This window comes from Melanaphis sacchari, unplaced genomic scaffold (genome assembly GCF_002803265.2).
Source record: "Melanaphis sacchari strain LSU unplaced genomic scaffold, SCAv2.0 Contig73_pilon_pilon, whole genome shotgun sequence".
Classification (NCBI taxonomy): domain Eukaryota; kingdom Metazoa; phylum Arthropoda; class Insecta; order Hemiptera; family Aphididae; genus Melanaphis; species Melanaphis sacchari.
In genome coordinates, this window is record NW_020271525.1 from 633441 (window position 1) to 659571 (window position 26131).

Below are 26131 nucleotides of genomic sequence, written 5' to 3' on the forward strand. Positions count from 1 at the left end.
TAATAAGCTTTACTAATAAATAAGTAAACTGTGAAGTACGATTTTCCTTTTTATAGGGACAACGTAATATTTCACTCGACAACGACCGTAAATTATTTCAGTCTTCAATATTGACTCCCACCCAATAAAAACGTAATTATAGGTTTGAAGTAATTTCGGTAATTTAAATATTATTTTACGGTGATCGGTTCGTTCGATTACGGAGATACAATATCGTTTAAGCGTATTACCGCATAGCGCGCGCACGTGACGTCTAGGCGATAGGAGTGGGGCTACAGTGGCGTTAATCCGCAAACATTGCCGGCGAGTCACACGCGGATGAGCTGCCAGAGTTACGTCCACACGCTTGTCGGTTGTGCATGTCGTTGCGCGTGTTGCTCGTCCGGACTGTCCGTAATCGTGAAATTTGCCGCGTACGAAATAAAAAAAAACAATTAATGAATTAGATTATTGCGCGATATTTACAATAATTTATCGTACACGATTGAGCGTTCGATCAACGACGAAATGTGAACGATTTGTCCGCCGCCGTCACTGTTTTATTTTCCTTCTCTGTGCTCGTTTTGGTTAGGTTGGCATGCGAAATTTTGTGAGTAAATCATAATGATTAATGTATTCGGGGGTGATAAACAATGCATATCTTCACCCCCTGACATTGATTTTAATATTGATAATGTAATATTAATGTATAGATACATACATATAGTAAAATTATTCATGATATAGGTACTAATTCACTGTTAAAATAATCTTATTTCAGCTATAAATATTAAAAAATATTTTAGATACCTATTTTGGTTAGTCCGAGAAGAGGTTAAGGTTTCGATGATTAATTTTTTACCCTCGTCTCCCAAACAAAATATAGCCATAATGGATAATTTCTAACGGATATTCTTGCAAAAATTTTAACTTTTATTAAGAGAATCGTAATATTTTGAAGCGTCTATTATGAAGGATTTCGCTGTATTATATAAGTTGTATAGCTGCAGGTATACAAAAATAATATGATTAGCTCATATATAATCGTGTGACTATATGGGTATTTACAGAACGCATATTTGATTACATCATATATAACATGCAATTCAATCGAGTTCGAGATCAAAACCTTATGGTACATCCGCATAAATAACCTGTACCGAACGTATATAAACAAATATTTGCAAAGGATCGTTAAAATTGAACGTAATAGAAAACTCTGGGGATTACTATTCTCGAGTTCATGTGTGTTTTCAGTTCCAATTTTTTTTTTTTTCTATATAAACGTATATAAAATGTATATGATAAGAACATTACTCGACACTGTATGAAATTAATATAATTATTTATTTTAAAAAAAACAGATGCAGATTTAAATGTACATAATATTATAAGCAATATGTTTTCATTTCACTAAAGTCGTTCTCTGCATTATTAAAGTGACGTATTGAACGTAAATTCATAGTAAATAATATGTTAACAAACAAATGAACGTTTTTAGTTTAGACTTTAACAGTTTCCAATAAATGCATGTTCATACTATCTGTACATATTATTATCAGAAGCTCTTGCAGTATCTTTAATATGTTTTTTTGTTATCCTTCGTCTAATAACTATAAAGATCGAACAGACGCAGTCTTAACCCAATTATAATATTTTACAGCTGTAATATTATTATAGACATAAAACAATAATAAGCTTTGTCTACTACAACAATATTTCATTGTCAATTTAAAAATTAATATATCATAGAATTCAAAATATAATTGGTTATTAGAATAAATTATGTTGTAAATTGTAGAATCCATAAACTAAAAAATCTATTGAAAGTTGTAATCATTGATTATCCTAATAAAAAACAATAGCAAGTAAAGCATTGATAATTATGTATATTCCTTATAATATTTTAGATAGAACTAATTTTAAATTATTTATACCATGAATTATTCCCATTATTCTACCGTAATTACGTAGGCAATATTAACTTGTAATTTTATAAGTTAATAATAATGATATATTATGCAATATTTTTGGAAAAAATGAGTTCAATATATAGCATAAATAATATGATATAACTAACAAAAATAACTTATACGTAGAAATACGAATAAATTGAAAAATATGATTAGAAATAGATGCTGATTTACTTAACTTCTTTGCTCAAAATTGTTTTTTGTCTAAAATAAGTTATCTTTGAATTTAAATTTAACATATCCATTACTGTGACTTATGCAATGCTAAGGTAAACTCAAAGTGTATAAGATCACAGAGACTTCCTGGTTTTATCATATAGTTTATAATATAATTAGTTTTTTAAATCATTCTATAAAAACAATCAATAAACAAATTTTGCGTGTGATATTTATAACACATATTTTGTATTTTTAATAAATACATAATATACATTGATCTTAAGCAAGTATTCCGATAGAATTATTCCATTAGAAAGTATATATATTCAAATACTATTTACCGTACACCTAAATTATATTGCTATATATAACTGAAACAAAACGATTTGTAGTTCATTATAAATCCTTATGACTCATTATAAATTACTTGAAGTATCTAGGTAATAGTATTATGTTATACTATGCTTGTATTTTTATTCATATTTGTTAATTTATATTTTATATTTTATTCATATTTGTTAATTTATATTTTATTTTCTATTTATTGACTTAAATTTGCTAGACAAATATTATAGTTTCACATTTCAAAATATTTACAACAAATTAATAGAGTGTTATTTATGTTTCATATTAAAGTACTAAACACACTTCAATAATCTGTCAAAAAACACACACACACACACACATCTTTATTTGAACTCCCTAGTTACAGAGTTAATCTTTTCTTAGTAATTAAAATAATGATTAGAATATTGCATATATATTTTAGAAGCGAATAATACTAGTATATTTTTTTCTTAATCTTACCAACTACATTAATATAATTAAGATATATCTTTTTATTTCACTCGTTGTGGTTACATTATTGAAAATAAGAATATATTATAACCTATCCTAACAATTATAAAAATATCATAATGTTTTGACTATTTTTTTCAATATTTTTATTTTTAAGAAAATTATTTATTATTTAAAATAAGTAACTAAATAAATTCCAACAAAATACTAATAATAAAAATATTAAAATACTAAATAATAGTTTTAATAAATTAATTGTACCTTAATTTCAATAATATGTAATCAAAATGAATGAAATACAGAGAAAAGTGTTTAGCTTTTACTATACAATACGTAAGTAGAACATAGAGTTTTTTACTGCTGTTTCATCTTATGTAATTTTATAATTCTATGTTGCTTCATTAGATTTTTATACGCTCGTTAATTAATATTATCGATATCATTGTTTTTGTTTCAACTGAAATATTATAATAATTTTTGCAGAAATAAGCATCAAAAAACTATTGTATAATATAGCATATTATGCTTATCTAACAACAGTTTCTGTTTAAATATATACAAATTTCATATAAATCAATAAAAATATTAATTAACTCTTGAACGAGATTTTAAAATAATAATAGTTATTCACAATGGAAAAGGTTATTTAATATTTTGTTTTTTTCGTATTAGTTTCTTAAACATGCTATAGAAACATTAAACACGAGTTAAATACTAAAACGCAATAAATAACTGTCACTAGAATTAAGTTATTAACACGAATTCTTCAACTGACAAGCTTATTTTGTAGCAAATTTATCGAGTTTTTATTTCACACATGATTTATTTTACTGCTTTAAGTTGACTTGGTTTATATTTTTATAATGTAGTCTGTCGATATATACTTCAATCAAATGACAGTATAATGAATATATATATATATACATAGAAAAAGAGAGAAGGCATAATCTAAAAATTCAATTCTCAACTTTTTGAATTTTATTATATTAAAATTAATAATTATACTGAATAATTACACTATTTAAAATTACTTAAAATGTGATTCTTGTTTGCTAAAGATCATGTAATGTGTAATAACATAAATGCTAATATTCTAATTAGTCGGAGAATATTATGAATTGATAAAAATTACATTTATGATAGTATTATTATAATGCAAACAAAAATTATTTTTATCATATAATAATATATTTTAATCGTTATATGTTATCGTTTTAAGATTCTTAGGGAATTATAAAAACAATTTTATAAAGTTTTATGATCTTTCTCATATTTACTAAAATTAATATTACAAATGTTTCATGTGACACTATCCATTAGTTGAATAAGTTGGAGTTGGTTGACAGAAATATTAAACACTTAAATTTTGATTATCACGATAGTATTATTATGCATGAAAAAAAAAAAAAACAAAAAAAAAATTTTGAAAAATTAATTCATCAAATAGAACTATTTATAACTAAAATATTATTACAAAAACATTAAACACTTATTTAATTATATTAAATTTTGAATATTTTATGTTTTATTAGTTTATTTATTATTTTAATGCATTTTCATTTTTTATGACTAATACGTGAATATTTAGTACAAGGTTACTCATAAAACATGTATTATAATACTTCACGAATATCCAAAATTTTTAATAAAAATTAATATTCTTGTAAGTACCCATCTTAATATTTCTACTTACCTATTACTTAATTAATTTCTTAAAATTCCTATAAAATCAGGATGATATATCATGTATTATTATTTAATCCTAGATTTTTTTTTACTTCAAGTTTATAATTATAAGGTTTATAGAATATAATCAGTACAATACAATTTCCTGTGTAACTGGTACCTATAATTCACCTCTATAATTCGTACTTAAATAATATAGATAGTATATATACGTGTGCTAACTGCTTTTATGTAAAATTTAATCCATTGCTTATTTCTATTTAGCCAAATCCAATTTATTTAATAAATTCAAAATATTACGCCAATTAAAATTTATTAATTTTTTAACATAACAAAAATATTTACATTTTAATTCCTTAAGGACCATATATAGTATTAATTGTTAAACATATTTTAAAAATTAATTATTATTATCAATTATTATACTTTAATATTTTTTTAAAGTACATAACAAACTACTTTGTATAAAAAAATATTTTTGGTATTAAATTAGATAGTTTATATTCGTTTACGTAATATTAAGAAAAAACATTAAACAAAAATCTTAAATCGTTATAAATTTAGAGATAGCGGTCGGCAAAAATTATTTATGATGAAACACAACATCATGCACATCTTCATCACCATTTCGTCACCCTGAAAACCGCAAGTCAAGAATACAATTTTTCAAAACTTAAAATACTTATAAGAAAAGCAATAAACATAGATACATTCTATTTTAATTGTATTTATGTACAATCACTAATGAAGAATTAAATAACTGAATTTTACATTATTACTATTTATTATTTATTCAAAATTAAAAACTTATGCACTAAATTTATGAACTGAACATTTAAGTAAAAAAAAAAAAAAACAAATTATGTGTACATACAAAGTGCTATTGACCGATTAGTACCGTGTATAATATAATATATTAAAATAATACAAAGGTACTCAATAAATTTCATGAGTATTGCATTCATAGTGTATGTTTTATGAAACTAAAGAGATTCGTTAATTTAATATATAGAATATTTTTATTTTGTTATATTTTTTTTTCTGTTATTTATTTTTTCCAAACATGAACAATACCAATATTACGTATGGGCGATAAAATAATGCCGTGTTAAAAATAGTAATGCGTATTTGAACTGTTAGCACGTTTAGAACAGTTAAAATTGTAAAATATTCCACGCGTTGTACGTTAATAGCTATGTCATGTGCGACAAACAATACTAAAGATTTGTATGTATCTATGTAAATATTTTATTGAGTACTAACTTTCCTTTTCCGAGATATTTCTGGACTCTGTACCTTACTATATTAACACGTATATTAATTATGACATTGTCCTGTAACGTAAATTAATTATATTATTTAGCGATGCCGAATAAGTTGTAAGCAATAGATTTTTCTTGATTTGCAACATCTATTAATCTTGTAAAATACATTATACAGTTATGTGCTCTAATTGATTTAGTATTATAACTTAACTTTGTAAGGATGCTTTAGTAAAATTTTAAGATATTATATTTATCGCAGACTCATTCTGACTATTACTATTTGGCAGTCGGTGCATATAGTATTGGTATGTAATGTACTACATTATATCATACACTATACAATTCTCAGTCCATTTTCATTTATTACTAATTTTCCACGCTAACGTATTTATAACAACCTATGGGATATAGAAATGTCGTAGATAGCTGTTTTTATACTATTTTTATTTTTTTTTAATTAGCCTAATAATTCAATTAAAAATGTGATCCGTTTTAAATAAATAAATACGATATTATATAAACATTTTGTTGAATGGTTTCAGGAAATGAATAAATCATATATTTTTTTAATACATTTGTATTTAATCGACGTGCTTATATGAGAATATTTATGTCCAAATCTTGAATTATTTTTTTAATTTTGTTTAACAGTTTTTTTATTGGATGGATTTATTTAAAACCTAAACTTTTTAATATTCATCAATAAAACAAAAATGGTTTAAATAAATACCTATTGTACGTATTATTACGTATTTATGTTCATTGGAAAACAATGTATACATTTAAACTTTTTTTTAAAAGATTTTCAAATTAATTTCCAATTTGTTTAAAAAATTTTAATATCCTAATTTATAAAATAACTAATGATAAATAAATATTTTCAATTCATTGTCGGTAAAAATATATTGTTGACTTATCAATTATAAATAAGTTTTTTCTCTCCAAGAATTCAAGTTTTTAATTATCTATAATGAATACATTAAATAAAGCTGAATTAATGAGTCTAATTTTGTATTTGACTTAACTTTGCATTTTAACAGTTAACAGTTTAATATCACCGTGATTTTTGCCTTTGCAAACACTTTGTGACACAATTTTGTCTTATATATTATACACTATACAGTCAAAAAAATAAACCATTATTTATTTCACATTAAAATAAATATGAAGAACTATAAATATTATAATATTATAATAACTATAAATTTTTATCATACCATATCAATTTTTTTGTATTAAGTTAATTTTTTTATTTACTTTAATTAACCACTACCAAATATTGGTATAAATATGTTGTAGTTCTATGCATTTAATTTATCAAACATAATGAATAAGTACATTTTATTAATCAATATTTATGTGAAAAATTTCACTGTAAATCAATAATTTTTAATTTTCAATAAGAAACTTAAACCACAATTAGATAAGTAAGCAATCAATCGTACAACACATTAATATTTGCTTAAAATACATAAAATATTTTTCTTATTTGACATTTTAATTTAAAAATCATTTAAACTCTATATATTTTAAGTAGGTATCTATTACAATTATTATACATAGTTAACAAATGTATCAAAATTATTTATTATTATTATTATTATTATTATGATAAACTCGAGCTTTTAATATGAATAAAGGAGTTTTTTTTTTTTTATTAGCTCTAAAATAGCGTGGAATATACAAAAATAAATTCATAGACTAAAAAGTAATTAAAAATAAGGAACACAAGTTTAGTAAATGTGAATTCTCCGATTTTCCATTCGATCTTAATTTGTATGGTTTATGAAAATGTTCTTGAAAACTACTAAAAAGTTCTCAAAATAGCCTATAGATATTAAAAAATTTTAATTAACTACCTGATGAACTAAATTTCTAAAAAGGATTTATAAAATTTTTGAAACTTCGTTTTCAAAAAAATTGTATTTAAATTTAATTTTATCATTTATGTAATATTTCTTTTGAATAAAAAAATAAAAATATACCCTTTTTCCTCAAATTTGTTTCAAAATGAGTATCTTTTACAATTTCAAAGGATTAATAATATCAAATAAGACACATGTAAAAGCCAATCACGAATTAACTTTACATTCATACATTTAAAATAATTTTCTACACTTAATGACAGAACAACATTGAGTGTACATTGCATAATTAAACAACACGGACATATTCAGATATATAAACTATTAATTATTATTTCCAATACCTTTATAACTTATGCTAACAGAACTTTACCATTCAGTTTTTGTTTGACAGATCGTATAAATGATATGTACCATGTTCAATGCACGCGTTCTTAGCAAAATAAATCACATTTCACTCAACACAAAAAACAAAAAACAAAAATACAAATATAAATATCAAACAGAAGCAAACTTGTATTGTTTACATTGTTTTTACATTGTTATTTATATAAAAATATAGTTTTTACCTTTTGGTTATCCCTACAGCCTACAATATTTCTCTGAAATGCTTTTTCACATGTATTTTATTTATTATTTGTTTATTTTAAAAGTATTAAAGAAAATAAAATCATTAAAAAACGCTCTACATACACCTCGGATTGTAATAATTATAAGATTTAAAAAGCATTGGAATTGCAACAATATAATTTATTATAGACATTAATAAGAACATCTTTATCCGGGTCTTCGCGGAAGCGATTTTTCTAATATTTACATCACTACTGGTACATTAAATGTTTAATGATTAGTCATACAATCGGCATTAGATCTATAAAAATGTATAATTATTTTTATAATTCTGTGAACACTTGAATAATGTTGTAGTGGTAGATAATAATTTATAATATTTTGTTAATTTCAATCGTGAAATCACAATTCACTGTGTTTTCTAATGGATCTGATTTTCCCATATTTCATTCGTGTATGATATATTTTATTGTTTTTCACTCTTCAATAATCAAAGAAAAATATACACCAATATGTATTCAGGGAAATACTATCCGCCATATTATTTCGCCTGCTTTTAAATATGTGTGAGACATTTATGCGATTTACACAATTCATAGGTGACCCATTAATATAATTAAGTTATACTAAATACTGTCCACCATCTTATCACCTCGTGCATATATATTATCAGTGGCGTACGCAGTGGAGAGGATGTGGAGAACAGTCCTTACCCGCGGTCTTTTTACCCGCTAAATATTTTTCGTCTGCCTAAATATCAGGTTGACTTTTAATATTTATTTAAAAAGACTGCAAGACTATAACTGTGTAAAGTTATATCCCGAATTATACGATACTTGTATTTTGCTGATTTTAATTTTATCTACACACTATAATCAACTATGTATAATGTACTTATAATATTTTAATTAAAGTATATGGATTTAGATTTTTTTATTTTTTTTATTTTTTAACATGTCTTATATTTTTTAACGCCAATAACCGTTTAAATTCAAACTATAGGAAATACTTGTAACCACCCGTTGTAATAATACGGTTGTAATCGTTTTCTTGCATATAGATGTGCGACTGCGGTGACGTCCCAGGTTATCGCTAAAAAGCAGCAGCGGCACCTCTGTGTGAGGTATAACGACGACGGCGCCCCCGACACTCACATACACCGAGGCCAGCGTAGTTCGGCGCACAAAATGAGTCTGTTCAACACGTCGTACCTGATGGGCAACGACACGACGGGCGGATGGGGTCCCAGGTACTTTTTCACGTTCTATTCGGAGTTCGGCGACGAGCAGGCCGAGTCGGCGGTCGAGGTGATAGTGTTCATGGTGATATTCGCCGCGTCCGTCGTGGCCAACGTGTCCATTGCCTGGGCCGTGCTCAGGTACCGTGAGATGCGCACCGTCACCAACTGCTTCCTGCTCAACCTCACCGTAGCTGACCTGCTGTTCGCCGTCACCACGCCGGCGCTAGCCTACGTCCGAGTCCGGCCCGACTGGCCGTTCGGCGATTTCGTATGCCGGTTGTTGCCTTACTCGCAGGTGCGTGCTTAAACCAGAGCTTGTAATCGGTTTTAAATATCGATGACAATTAATCGTTAGAAATCATCAAAAAAAAAAAAAAAAAATCAAAATTGATTTCCAAATAAACGTTAATTTCTTTTCTGATGATATTAAACATTTTTTATTAAGAATAATAAATAACAAATAGATAATTATCGCGGTCTATAATTTTTATACACATATCAATTTAAAACTAAAAAAAGTTAATAATTACAATTTTAAATTCAATAATAGCCAATAGGAATATAACGTCGTGCATTTTGTAGATATTTAGAAATAATTAATATTTAGGTAGTTTTCTTAGGCCCGTTTCATAGCCGAGCGAAACGACGAATATGAAATGCACGAAGGACAACAAGTTTCTCGTAGATAGATAGATAATATCAAAAGTAAAATCGCTTACCTAAGTAATATTTTAAATCGAAAAAAAAAGAAAAATTACGTCAAGATTTTTATAACAAATCACATAACTATTAAATCAATATTGTGCAACAATATCGATCCATAAAGTAATAAAACCAATACATTATTTTAAATTTAAATTGGTAAAAGCAAATATCGATAAGTGAAATCGGAATTAAAATTGTTAATTTTCATTTCGATTACCAATCTTGGTCTAAAATATATAATATTAATGATAATTAGTGGTCGGAAGTTACTATATTTGATGAAGTGTGCACATTATAAGCGAAATAAAAACTTTCATACATAATATTTAATAAGTCTTGTAGGGATTCTTCATAATTTTAAACTTTTTTTTTTCTTTCTTATAACTCTAAGACTAACATCTATATCATTCACTTCTGATTTAATAAAAATACATTTTCAAGTACCCACAAAAATGTAGCTCATATTTTTTTTAACTATTAGTTATGCACTTATGCCTACGTAATAGGCAATGGCATCGATATAATTTCAATATTATATTGGACGATATATACAATTTTATTTACGTTTCAAAAGAATATCATTTATTCTAGTTTAGGATAAAACTGGTATATTCTAATTAATTTGTTAAAAACTGTAAAAAGTAGCGAAATCGATGTTAAACACAGTGGAAAATTATGTTAATCTCGCAAAACGCTATTAACGAAACAAAACAGTTCTCTATTCAAAATCGCTACATATATCATATAATATTGTCGATTAATAAAATTTATAAAACTATAAATAAAAGCGAAAATAATTTATTACGTAAGTGTAACATCAAAATAAATATATTAACGTTTATTTTAGATAATACAATTTTACAACACATATTAAATAGATACTAATGTTAAACAATTAGCTATTTTTAATATTTGTTAGAGACTGAGCACCTATCGAGTGCGAGTTAAATTGACTTTCGTTTAGAGGTGACATCGTTAAGACTATCGCCTTCGGGGTTACATAGATAGAATCTTCTGAATTATCTCAATATTTCCTGTTAACCAAACCTTAGCGTTAGGTTGCTCAGACTTACACTTTCACACAACTTAGTCTGTAAACTATGGATTTTCAATATTATTATTTTACCTAATATAAATTAAGATGTGATTGAAATACTCAATTGAATATTATTTTGGAGGTCTCCTTCGCAAATAACTTGTGTAATAATTAAGTGCATATCAGATATGCGTGGAATATGGATGCTTGGTATCTACTATTTACATAATACATATATTGTATAAAATTATTATTTGTGCAGTCTAACTGACTACTTCTATCAGATTTTAGTTATTTTCAAAAAAACTCTATTAAAATATATTATAATAACTAATAAGTGCTATTTAATACATAATATACAGCTGTACATAATATTCAATACACGTGTATTTTGAAATCGATATTAAACAAAAAACTTTTGATAAAAGATAGAAATGGATTTTTTATAATTTGGGTCCTATATATTCGGTCACGTATCCATTATGCTCGTCACGTTTCTAAATAAACACTTTATTATGTATAATTTATAATATGTATATATGCATACAATAGGTATTATATACTTTATATTTTTTACTTTTTTGGAGAGGTGTATACACTGTACAAGTGTGATGCTTCTATTTTTTATAAAAATGTAATAATATAACTGGTTATCCGGTTGTATGCTCATTACAGAAATACGCCCGCCATCGTTAAGACTTAAAAGTATCTAGTATTAACTATTTGCTAGTTTTTAGTTTTTTTTAATTACGGTCAACTAGGACTTCTAAAACTAAATATAATTCCACAAAACACCTTTTACCAAATGTGTATGCAGTGTGTTGGTATCATTGTACATACACGGTAGATTCACAATAATTACGTTTTAGGATGACGTAACCGTCGCCTACATTCAAATATGTGACTTCTGAATAGGTACTGATAAACATAATGTATACGCCTAGGTTAAACAAACTACAATTTCACTAATAAACTGCTATTTTCAAAATATTTGACATAATACATGATCTATTATATATATTCTTGAGCGTTCTGACCTAATGTGTGCATATATAATGAACGTTTAGTATATTATTTAAAACACAAGATGTCAATTAGTTAATAATAATTAATACATCACATAAAACAGAAATCACTGGTAAGAAAAAAAAAACTAGCTCACTGACTAAGTAAATATAATACATAAAAAAATCTAAACATAGTTTTTTAACATATTAAATTTAGTGACGCAAAACGCCACACCATTATCACCTTTTATATAAGTATTTTTTTTCGGAAACTTCACTCTTTGACCACTTCAAGCCGTTTTTCTTTGATATTCACCATGGCGTGGAATTGCAGCTTTCCTCCCTATTTCATAGTTTCTGTTTCTACTTGGTCCGCTTATTTTAATTCAAAAGTCCAAAATGGTGTTGGTTTCGTTGTTTCTAAACAATATGTTGGAGAAACTGTCATTTATTTTAAACATTTTAAAAGGACCTTGACACGAATATTAAATGCTTTCTTATTTCCTTGAAGTATAAATACAAAATAAGTTTTCATTAGATCTTTTCTAATAAACATTTTATACTTATATATTAAATTTCTTCCATAATACTTATCAGTTTGATATGAAGGTAGCTTGTAGAGTTAAACTATTTTTCATTCTTTAAAAATTCACTAATTAACTGAAGTCGTGAGCCTTTAGGCATGATAAATTAACAGAAAAACATTTTATCAAACTTTTCTTATCATGAGCCATTTTTACTTTTAGTGATGTTTCTCAGAGCTCCAATCTCGAGAACAATTATCTGGAAACAGTTGATTTTATCTGAAAAAATATAATATGATTATTATGTAAGTTATTAATATTTTATCTCCACGTGTATTACGATTATTGCAAGTTTTTTTGTGGACTCAATTTGAGAAATTATACTGATATTTTAAACATCAAATTGACTGTCTTTAAAAGTTTAAAACAAATTAAAAAAATTAAACTGAATTTACTTTGTAATTCAATTCTTTTAAACATGGTTTGTTAATCATTTTAATTTAATCAGTTTCGATAAAAATAAACAAATTAATTATATTATTCTAGATATTTTTTCTACCAAAATCAATATGAAATAAAATACAGCAAGAAACTACATTACCTAAGCATATGACTTCTACAATCGGTTTTAATAAAATGAAAAATAAATTTTTAAGAAAATGTGATGCAATAAAATTTAGTATAATTAAACGTTACTCTAACTATTATATGATTCTATTGAAAAGAACTTTAATTACCTACAATTCATATACATCGTAATGTTCTTTTTTTTTTGAAATTTCGTCGTTGTACCCAATTTCCCGTTTAATTTATTTCTCACATTCTACTATATATATTTAAATATTAAAAGTTTTTTGTGCAATTATACACCGATGAAAGAAACCAATTCAAAGCAATATAAAATAAATTATATTTTCCAATAATAAAGTATAATGGCTTTGATCATTAATTGATTTTCACCCTTTTGTAAGGCTAAGTAATTGAAAAATAAAGTCATAGTAATATTGTTGTAATATGGTTTTTGAGTTAATGTAAGCCGCAATGACATTACTCATTAATATTTAATAAAACCATAAAAAAATTTGTTTCTTTTTAAATGACCATAATAATACTTGGACAAATGATTTCAATGATAAAAGTTAAAATTGTGTACTTTTACTATAGGTCTAGGATTAAAGTCCAGTTATCGGTTCGCAAAGTTAGTAGAAAATATTATGTATAAGGTAAAGTAGTGACCTAGCTCTTAAATATGAGCTGTATATAAAGTATCATTAATATTTTACTCTAATGTGAAATAATAATAAAATTAAACATAAAATAGTCGATAAAATATTATATAAAATCACAAAAAATAGTATTATGCATTCAGACAATAATGCGTTGCTGACGTTGTTTAAAAATTTGAATAATTGAAGAAAAAATAAACCAACTTGACTATTCTACGAATAGATTTGGCAAAACTTGATCTTATAATAATAATTTTGTATTTTTGATCAGTGATTCTCAGACTTTGTAATACCATATTCGTAACTCACTTTCGCAACAACAAAAAATATTACTTTAAAAACAATTATAATTAATCTTCTTTAAATTGCTTAAATTTTCGATTACACTGTAACTATATATTACAGTTTCAGTAAACATTTAACAATGTCAAACGCGAACCTACACAAAAATGTTTAATATGTGCTGTACCACTATGCCGTTTTTTGTGTAGTGTGCCCTGATTATATGACATTAAATTGTTATTAATATAAATGTGAATTATGACACAATATAATATTAGGATAACTAGTCAAAGTGGTTTATCGTCATTATAATATTATAATAAGGCGAGAATTTAAATACAAATTGTATTTTTTCTGAATGTCCTAAGACATCGTTGTACAAATACAAAATTCTTTTACACAACAAAGAACTTGAAAATTAAACTTTTATTTTGCATTTTTCGTTTATTTTATAAATATGGATAAAATTTTATCAAAATTTACCATAAACAATTTCTCCTAAAAGAAAAGAAAATGTTAGTAGATTATATTATTTATTTTATTTCATCATATTTTTCATGTGATATTTTTCTTGTTCTTTATGATATTTAAATTTGTGCACTATTTATAATAAATATAAATTAATAAAATCAGTTTAATTACTTATCAATTTAACTTTAAAATATTACAATTTTACTAAAAATCTGCTAGTATTTAAAAAGTAATAAAACTATAACAGTTACGTATAATATACATAAGTAGAGCACAAGTTTTTCAAGGTATCCTTTTGTCATTTTACTTTGCACAGCATTTAAACTTTAAACCGTCATAATGAAGAAAAATTATTTCATTAATATTCATGAGCATTTTAAGAAAAGTGTTCTATTTCTAATTTTATTAAATTGAAAATAATATCTAGTCTATTAATAAAAAAAACTTTAAATAAAATCTAAAAATATAATTACTAATGAAAATAATGTATTTTTTTTAATGTACCTACTGTTATAAATACTTCAAATTAAGCATTCAAAAACATACCTGATACATTTACTTGAAAAATTAGTAATTTTATGTAAATTCTGTACATAACTCATGAATGAATGAAATTCGTACAACCTCAATTTGAAATTAATTTACGTGTATGAATATCATGAAATCCAGTTTTAGGGATAAAAACGCTTGCTGTGATGTGTACATAATAACGTGCGTGCTGAACGTTAAATAAGTATAATAAGTCGTACCTACATTAACATCATACTGTTAAAGGCCAAAGTTACCTATGTACATTTTAAAACAAAACTGAACACCACTATCACAGGGATATTTTCTGAAACACGACAACTGCATTACACTAAATGTCACCAGTCAAAAGTTTTTCGAACTATTAAATTCTACGCTGTGGTCTAGTCGGTTTGTTATCTATTTCTCGAATAATGTTCATTGGTTTAGTTTTAATCTGTCTTTTGTCTTTCAAAACTTACGAAAAACTATTACAGGTATGTAATATTTAAATTATATCGACAAAAATTGCATCCAATTCATAATCAAAATTTAATTTAATTAAAAACGAAAATTAATATTGGCAATATTTTTTAATTTGTATTCATACTTATCTTTTACAACGTTTATACTAATACTATTAAAATAAAATTATTTTCAATAAGGTAAAACATACCATTTATATAGATAACAGTACATGTTATGTAACGTGTTTATCCAACGGAGATCGTCTGTCCCGGACCCCGGATCTTTTTCATAAAACCCTTTCAATAGGAACTCAATATTTTTATTGGGCATGTATGTGGATTATAATATGAATAAAATTGAATTATTGACTCCATATTACTTTTATATATTTGAATTTAGTCCAGTTTATTATATTAATATCTTTGAATTGAATCCGTATAGATAAGATATCGTAACTTTATATTTTATATAGCCACTGGTAACGACAAGGTTAGGCAAAATTAAATACAATTTTTAAATCAAAACATTCAAATATTTTTATTCTTGTTAACTTACTTTTGGGAATACCGCCAGATACATTTATAAAATTAAGAAGCAAAGCAATAAAACCATATAAAAAAAACATTGAAAAAGGAACAATTTTTATGGAAGTAGATAAACAAATAAACAAACTTTCAGATTTGATTTTTTTTAATCAATATTAATTACATTTTTACTAGCAATAATTTAAATTTTTATATTATTTTATTACACATAATTATTATTTCTTAATGTTTACGTAATTAAATTACTGAATCTTATGATTATTTTTGTATCATTAATAAAATAATTAACATTTTTTTAGTTAATTAATATTTTATAATTATTATTATTACTATTTAAAGTATAAAAAAACAGTGTAAATAAGCGCACACATTTTTGGAAGAATACTCAATCAACCTCCACGTGGTGTCTCTTGGATAACGGTAATAGGCTGAAGGGACTCGACTCAAACAACCAAACAAATTTTGGCGTCGGACTCAACTCTAATAACCCAAAAGTATTTGTGAGACTCAATTCAATACATCTGATACCTATTACCTATACTCTACTGTAAATCGTACATATTTGAGTTTAAAACTAATTAGATGGTCAGACTTAATGTATATCAGATCTATTTATGATATGGTTTTTTGGACCTTGAAAACATATTTAATGCACTTTAATATGAAAATAATAAATTATTGTATGGTAGGTATAGGCTACAGAAAAATATTTTAGTTTATCATGTTATAACGTATACAATTCTTAAGTTGTTATAAATTTGATATTAATATACAACTGGCATATTGTCAATAATTCATTCAGAAAATAATAATATTATTTGAAATTTAATTCAGTGAACTTGTAATAATTGTAAACAACCAAATATCTCACGAATAATTTTAAGTCACGTCTAAAAAATATTAAATAAACGCAAGTAAACAAATATTAAGTAGGCCTTCAACAAGGCTTATGATTCAATCTACAATGACAAGAATTCTGTGACTATTTAGCTTAAAAATTTTAAATAATACGCATATTTTTACAAATAAATAAATATTTTACTTCTATAAATCTCTTTTAATTATAATATGAATGTAATAATTTGTATTTATAATACAAATCAAATTTTAAAACATAAGTAAAAACAGCTATGTATTTCGTGTTATACCTAAGTATTTACGCTCATATAATGAGCATTTATGTAAGTTTTTCGTACCTTTTTCTTTATTGATCCAAATCTTGTACTTAGTATAATACAACGTAAACAACAGATTTTTTTTATTCGATTAATGTTCAATAAATCAAAAATGTATTAGCAGAGTACGCAGATAATGGACAGAAAGATTGAACAGTTTTTTATTGCATACATCAACCCACGTACTTCCGGTAGATAGTCAATATAAGATTCGACTTTCTTCTGTTGTTAAATAAATATAATATTATTGTAAAAACTAATTTAATTTAATTCCAATAACCTCGATTAATAATACTATTCGTAATTAAAAATTAAAAATTAAACGAAGTTGATATTTTGAGTTCATTATTTTCCAATATAAATGTTGATGTATTAAAAACTATTACAATGGAATCAAAAATTAATTTACATTCATTACTTTATACATATCCATACGCGGTGATGGAAATACAAATTTTAATGAGAATTTATCATTATTTTTTTTTTTTTTTAAACACGAACAACATTGTAGAAATTAAATTTCTAACACAACTCCAGAGCTTAACTCGAGAAGGAGTTATACGTTTTATTATTAATTCATATCAAAAATAAAAATATCATCTTCATAATTGTATACATATCAGCTACACATAAAGGTATTAACTAGTAGCAAATTTTCCAGGCATGCTTAGGAATAAAAATGTAATTAATAAAAATACAAAAATTATTTTGAAATCAATAATATATTACGTATTTTAAAAGAAACATAATGTACAAGTATGACAAAAATATCATTCATGTATGTTATACTTATCTGTGTTTATCTTTATCATAACATATAACGATACACAATGCGATAGATGTGTGCGCAAGCTATATGAAGCTGTTTATTATCGCTGTGAATTATTGAGACCAGCTACACTATTTTTTTAGCAGCCGCAATGATAACTGTCCACTCTGTCCAGGGCATGCTCATTCTGTTGTGCTGCGTCAATTTCGTCATTTATATAATTTACGTCTTCGAATATATAACAATTTTTTTTCGTTTTGTTTTATTGTCTTATTTTTTAATATTTTTTAGTACTTTAGTACTATAATAAGTACTATCGTATGTACACATAATTTATCTAAAGTATCACTATCGTAGAAATTGAATTTGTTATAAGTGTCTTGATTTCTACTTTTTTCAAGGGGATCGTTTTCTAAAAAAAAAAAATTATTAAAACAAGTAGGCCTTGTTTAGTAATCCTTAATCTTACAATTATTCACAAAAATAAAAAAATTAAATATATTTGACATTTTATAAAATATTAGAAGATTTAAAAATGAGCCCTGAATTTTACGATAAAGTAATAGAAAAATTCGTTGAAAAAGAAAGAAGAATTAACTTTATTTATAAATAAAAACAAATATGAAGGTAACTTGTTTTAGTTAAAAGAGTATTATTTAAGTAAGTGCTATTGCATAAAATAATAAATTAAAGTCTTATTTATAAATGAATACATATTTGTGTATTATTTATTAATTATAAATTAAATAGAACTATAATATATTATGATAAATGAGCATTCGTATACATGGGAGTCAGCATTCACCACTGGTATTAACGGTACTATAGTTATACAAAATGTTCTATTTTATATTTCTGTATATGTTTTTTTAATATTTTTATTTGATTCAACGACATTTTATTATTTAAAATGTATAGAAAATAAAACTAAATGATCTTAACTCAATTGAACTTCTAAAGGATAGGACTTTAATGCCATCTTCCCACTTGAGACTACATTTAGAATATATTCATCTCTATACTTATATTGTTTATATATACATAGATACCTATACAAAATAGTATTTAAATGGACAAATTAATATGTCAACTGATATATATACCTATATACACACACACACACACACGAATATACAGTATTATGTTTTATAAGCAACAATTATAGACTTTAAAATTTAAATTTTAAACATATTCAACTTACGAACATTATTTCCAAACACACATAAATATTCTTCAGGGTCAATATAAACGCATCGAATCTCTATGTGATGCAGTATCACGTATACACTCCAGTAATCGTGTCCAACAATTTTTCAATTTTTTTTTTTTTTTTTATCAGCTACAATGATATTTCTGTTTACGCATGGTACAATATACATATAACATACGAATATTAACAGACACATGTTATTGTGTTATACAGTGACAAAACTGTGTCGTCATCAGTGCTAGGAATTATTTATTCTAAACATTTTATTTTTCGTCAGTTGGACTTTTATGTATATATATATATATATATATATAAATATAGCTATATATATTTTTTTTACGTCATCATAGTAATAAAAACATTGCATGTCCGTTCTAAAAAATAACAGATGATTAATAGTGGTTTGTCATAACTCATAATATACAGAGTGATTTTTTAAAGCTTACTCACCCTATTTTAGATTCTGAACGGCGGAGCGATGAATGTATCAATTTTATTATAATATACATATTTTTTTTGTGTGGATAAGTACACGACAAATTATCAATAAAATACTTCGATTTTCAAAAATGAAAGTGATTTTAGATATCAAATTGGATCTAGTTGTATTTTTGTTTTATTACCTAAGATTTAAAAATTAATACATGGTTCTTTATTAGTATTTTAACAAATATAATATTAAAAATGTATATAAGCTGATATATTATTATAATAACTAAATAATAATAATATTATAAATACAGTATTTTCAAAAAAAAAAATATTCTAACCAACTATGATACTATTGATACTATAAGTGAAATAAATGACTTTAATTATCAAAACAAATAATATCAAACAAACAAATCACTTGATGATATTGACTGATAAACCGTTTCGCTCAGAATTGTTTTTCGTACATATAATGGTATATTATTAAGTTCAAATTTAACACACCTATAAATGTGACCCATTGGAAACAAATGTACAGCCGAGTGATATTCACTTATTTATCTTTTTATGTTTGAACTATGCATTTATTAAAGTTTTTAAGAATGCCTAATTAAATATGTCAACTTTGATTTTTCAAATTATAACTTCGTGTTTTAAATTTTAATACAAATTATGAATCAGATAATTTTTCTGAAAATATTGACCTATTTTAATACTTAAATGAAAAGTTTCTAAGCTATTTTACTATAAATACCAAGAATAATACTAATAATATTTTACTAAATACTAAATAAATTTAAAATTGTCTTTGAAACAGTAAGATATCATTTGAAAAACCAAAGTTGGTATCATCATAAGATACTCCTTAAGTCCTTAGATTTAGAAAAATCTAAGTATTCGAAAATATTGTATTAATTAGCTACACTTCAAAATTCCAAAAATTTTAAATATATTATGCATAATTTAAATATAAATATACGGTGAGCATGCTTAAAAAAAATTAAATTCTTTATTATAGTATAATATAATAATATGGTTGCATACGAATTGTGTCCTTGATATAAAAATTGCGATTTGTGACATACTAATTACGTCCTGGGTTTTCTATACTACTTAACTAATTACGTCCTGATAATATTTAAAAACTACTAGGTTTAATTACACGGAAACAAATAGCTGTGAATCTTTCCATTCAAAATTTAACGGTATGTTTTATTCTACTCGTTCAAATATCAACAATTTTATTGATATACTTAAAAACGTACAAAAATGCATAACAATTTACAATAGTTGTCTAATAAAGAAAATAAGACGTGAAATATATTTAAAACAATAATTGCTAAGAAATGAAATGATTAAATACGGCGTGAACAAAATATCACATTTTGCCAAAACTGTATCGTTCAAATTTTTTCCGAACCATAAATAATATTATAATAACATTATAAAATATAACTTACACATTATAACTTATATTTTTTTTTTTTTTTATTCTTTTATTTTTATATTTAACGACAAAAACAATATTTGGGATGTACATAATTTATTATGAAACGATAAAAAACAATATTTTAAACCTACCTTAAACAATACAATATTTATTTATAATATTTAATTAATGTTGTTAATGTGTCTTAAATCTATATTAAATGTTAAAGAAAATAATGTATTTACATGGGACGCAATTAGTATAGTTTTTTAATATTATTGGGACACAATTAATGTATTTGTCCGATATTATCGGGACGCAATTCGTTTGCACCAGATAATATAACATTTTTTAATTTTATTTTACATTAACAATTCTGTCGTTTTTGTATTGAATTATAAACCGTTATTAGCATGAAAAAAGTACTTATAAATCTAAAAACATTTACATACCTATCCATATATTTTGAAGTTGATAGTCCAAGCACTCTTTTAGCAGTTACTCTAAGTTCCATTGGATAACAAAAGCAATTATTTATAATTATTGAAAATTAGATTATTACATAAGAAACAGAAGAAGCTGGACTATTCATGTATTACTGTGGTACCTATATTTGTTGTAGACAATTCTTAAGAACTACGTGTCATTGTACCAAATCAAATAATTAACGATACTATGTTCGACTAATTCGTATAGGTTTATGATGAATCCTAATTCGCTTGGAACATCGATAGTCCGGGACACTTCTGCAAGTATATACAAACATCTCGACTAAACGTGACGTTAACGTTATCGTCACGGTCCTCATTAACACGATCATTTATTATTATCTCTAGAATGATTTACGCCTGCGGGATCACATGGTTAGTAGGGGTTGAAAAGAATACATCATAAACTTGTATAAAAGTAATATGATAGACAATTATAGTAGAAATTTGGTATTCTATACTATCAGCTCAATATAGTGTGTGCGTATTTAATATTGCTTGATATTGTCTGGTATACTTATGATGTACACATCGTTTTAACATGCACACATAGGGCTAATGCAGCCAAATTAAAATCTATTATAAAGTCTCTCTAGACTAATTGACACGGCGGGCGTACAGTAATTGACCTCCAGTAATTATTTCCCACATCGTATACATGGAACATTTTGGACTATAAAACATTTTAACATAAATGTCCTACATAGGGTAAAAACAACGGCTCGGCTATTGGTGTATTTGTCGTAATTTCTGTATGAAAAATGATAAGAAAAAATTATGACAGAATTGGTTATCAAAATAATAAATTGCTAATACTACAATGCATGTCTAATAATAAAAATAAAAATATATTGTATAATGAACATCACTATCGCACAATACCATGCTAGAAAAAGAAAACCATAACTGAGTAAAATGCGAAATACAATTTTTTTTTTTAAGTCATATTATTGAGTTTTTAAATCGAAAAATCCAGCACCAAAAATAATATAATATAGTGAATATCACATAACAATTCACAGTAAAAAAATCTAAGAAAGATTATGATCCAATCACATCAAATTAATTTTATATATATCGAGATCTCATAGTTACTGTTTTTATATTAGATATATTTATAGTGTATATATACATTTTGTTGAAGCTTTTTGTATTTTACTCACTTCTACGTACAGTTTATGTGAAACTATTTTGCACTCTTTTACTTGTACCTAACTTAATATTCAAATTTTTCCATCACAGCCCAATAACCATAATATAATTTTAGGATGATTTATTTTATACTTTGAAGTCTGAATAGTTTCAAAAACCGATTAATCCACCCTTTATATATATTATTAATTCTTTCTTTATTTTCTAACGTTTAATCAAATTCATTATTCGTGACCAGCATATTCAGAACTGGATTCATACCTGAAAAATAATTCAATTGAACAAATAAATAAAGTTTTATCTAACTTGTGATAACTCATCCGAATTAAAATAGTATCAGTGGTTATATTTCTACTTACATGTTTATATATAAATATCCTTATATTAGATCTAATCTTAAACAAACCAAAATGTATTTAAAAAAATTAAACCGTCTCTCTCGTGATAACATGACAACACTTGCAATAGCTAATAGTGCAGCATAACATCTACTTAAAACTATACATAGAAATATAAAATATGTATGTTATCTAATCTATAACTCAAATTGGTTTGAATCAAAGCGCGGTTGGCCATGGGTGAAAAGTTGTTTATGTCGTGATTTGAGTTTCAAACGTGTGTGGGACGCGATTTTATGTATATTGTGTTCTATAAATCAATGTAATATTATAAATTGAACGAAGACGACGAACGGGTTGTATTCTTATAATATATATATATGCTCATACACTACAGAATAATATAGGATCCTTTTATTTAAATTCTATGATCGTGTATAATATCATCTTAAAAACAATCGCGAAACTTGAAACTAATGAGGAATAGTTTCTGAGCGATAATATCATATTCGGACTGATTGCATGACACATTCACTGCAGTTGTGGTATTGACGTATTGTTATACCACACTCACATTGCACACTCTATATTATTTATTATTATTATTTATGATAAAAGATATAGATTAATTTGAATTTTGAAACTTTTGACTGTACCTATAATATATTCTTACTCGTATACTCTCATTTGTTTCTAGTATAGCTGATAGTATACAAATTATTATATGCATATTATAGTACTCTCTTACAGTACATAGTGAATGTACATTATTATATTACTTATAATATGCTTAAGTTAAAGTAACTTTTTTTTACTTTTATTAATTTATTATCAAGTTGAAAAAATAAATTAACAATAAAATACATATTTTATGAAAAAATAAATATATTTATCAATGAAGATTACGAATTTATTATATCTAAATATACATTTTGCCACCTACTAACACACGATTCCGAAATAATATTATATGATTACCATACTACTAACATGCGTATAATTACGATTTCAAGTATTAAGGTTTGGTCGTATTTCAAAGTTACTGCAAACATGAAAAATGAATCACAAAAATACTTATACAATTAAACAGTCCAACTTTTCGAGTAAAAATATATTACATACACACATACATGTATATTTATTATTATGATATACCAGCAAAGAAAAATCAGCTTTGTCATTATGAATTCAATACTCAAATTCAAACTTAATTACGATAATGAATTAATATTATTGTAACATATTTAAGCTTAGTACAAATAATATAAATAATAAACTATACACGTGTATTTAATCAAATAACTATTGAGTAGTTTATAAAGTGTAAACGTTTAATTTAATATACTACTATACAATATCGAATGTAAATAACGCTATTCGCGTAGTTAATATAAATCAATAAAAATGATCAATTATATCATAAAATGTATTTTACTTGCTCTCATTTCGAGTGTACATACTATATGTACGAGGTCGAACAATTTAATACATTTCGGAATACTTTTATAGTTATATCGTTGTATGTAATTGGTATGCGTTATTAAAAATCTATATAAAACAACATAAATTCAATATAATACATTTATAAATAATTGCAATACATTTTACTTGTTGATTGTAATGACTATATTATCTATTTACTTTTTAAAAGGAATACGATTTGATCAAACATGGAATTATAATATTATATAGATATTTAAAATTCTTTGACAAAAATAACTTGCTTGATTGAAAATTAGCAATATATTTTATTATCTTAATAATTGTAAAATATGTCTAGACTAATTATTACATAATTATGATTTTGTATACCTGTATCGTTAATGTAGTTTCAAAACTTACCATCCGATATTATCATTGTTTTGTTAAACAAGTAGGTAATATTATACATTATCCTTGCTTCCAAATTTCGAGGTCAATGAAAAAAAATTAACAATCAACCGTTAAAAGTCTATTAATTATTGTCGTTAAAAATTGCTGTGAATGTTTTAAGAATAATTTTTTTTAAATAAGCAATAACTTATGAAAATTTTAGATAGTATTTATTAATGAATGTTTGTAAACGATAAACGATTTCAACTTATGATTAAATAAATGGATCTCTTTACAGCTCTTGTTAAAGGAGCTTACCCTTTAATTTATCTAATTTGATTTTTGATAATAATATTATTTGCACGATTAATCGATAATTGATACAGTTATAACTGATATATAATGTATGACTATCTGGTAACCTTTAAATCTATAAGCATCTACGTATATCATAAATAATTTAAATACTTATATCATACAACAATTTTAATCTAAAAACTCTAGATAGTTTTTCTGTTAAATGTATAATACATTTTGAGCGCATCTAATTATTGAATATGTCACTGTAATAATGTAATGTATGTGTTAAATTTTAAACCATTAATCATTGCATATCTATGAAAAATAATTCTGAACAAAAACACTTTTTTTAATGATTCCTTATAATTTGCTTAACATTTTTTATGTAACTCGAATTCTCTAACAAAAAAACTTGGGTAGAATTATTATTTTAGTTACACTATTTTTAATACCCAATCAATAAAATATTAATTATTAGTCAATGGTAGTATGATATCAATAACACCTAAGTACTTAAAAATAGTTTTTTTTAACTAAATATCACAATATTTTTATATAGATTATGTATATAAACGAAACGTAGTAACATTTTTTAAACAAAATCACATTTGTTATTATTAAACCAAGAAATTCGCCAAAATGTATAATAATGTGACGAATTAGTCACTTCTCTATCGCAGGACTCAAGTGAATCAGTGTTTCATGATGTATGCTCTAATA

The 26131-nt window shown here is 24.8% G+C and overlaps 1 protein-coding gene across 1 annotated transcript in view; it reads left to right on the forward strand.

Moving 5' to 3' along the window:
• The first annotated feature begins 331 nt into the window (after nucleotides 1-331).
• The window catches only part of LOC112600988 (free fatty acid receptor 4-like), a 48214-nt gene continuing 22414 nt past the window's right edge, over nucleotides 332-26131 (forward strand). The window contains exons 1-2 of the mRNA XM_025348366.1: nucleotides 332-589; nucleotides 9356-9830. Of these exons, the coding sequence (XP_025204151.1) occupies nucleotides 9483-9830 (348 nt within the window). The 5' untranslated portion in view covers nucleotides 332-589; nucleotides 9356-9482. The remainder of the gene's footprint in view (nucleotides 590-9355; nucleotides 9831-26131) is intronic.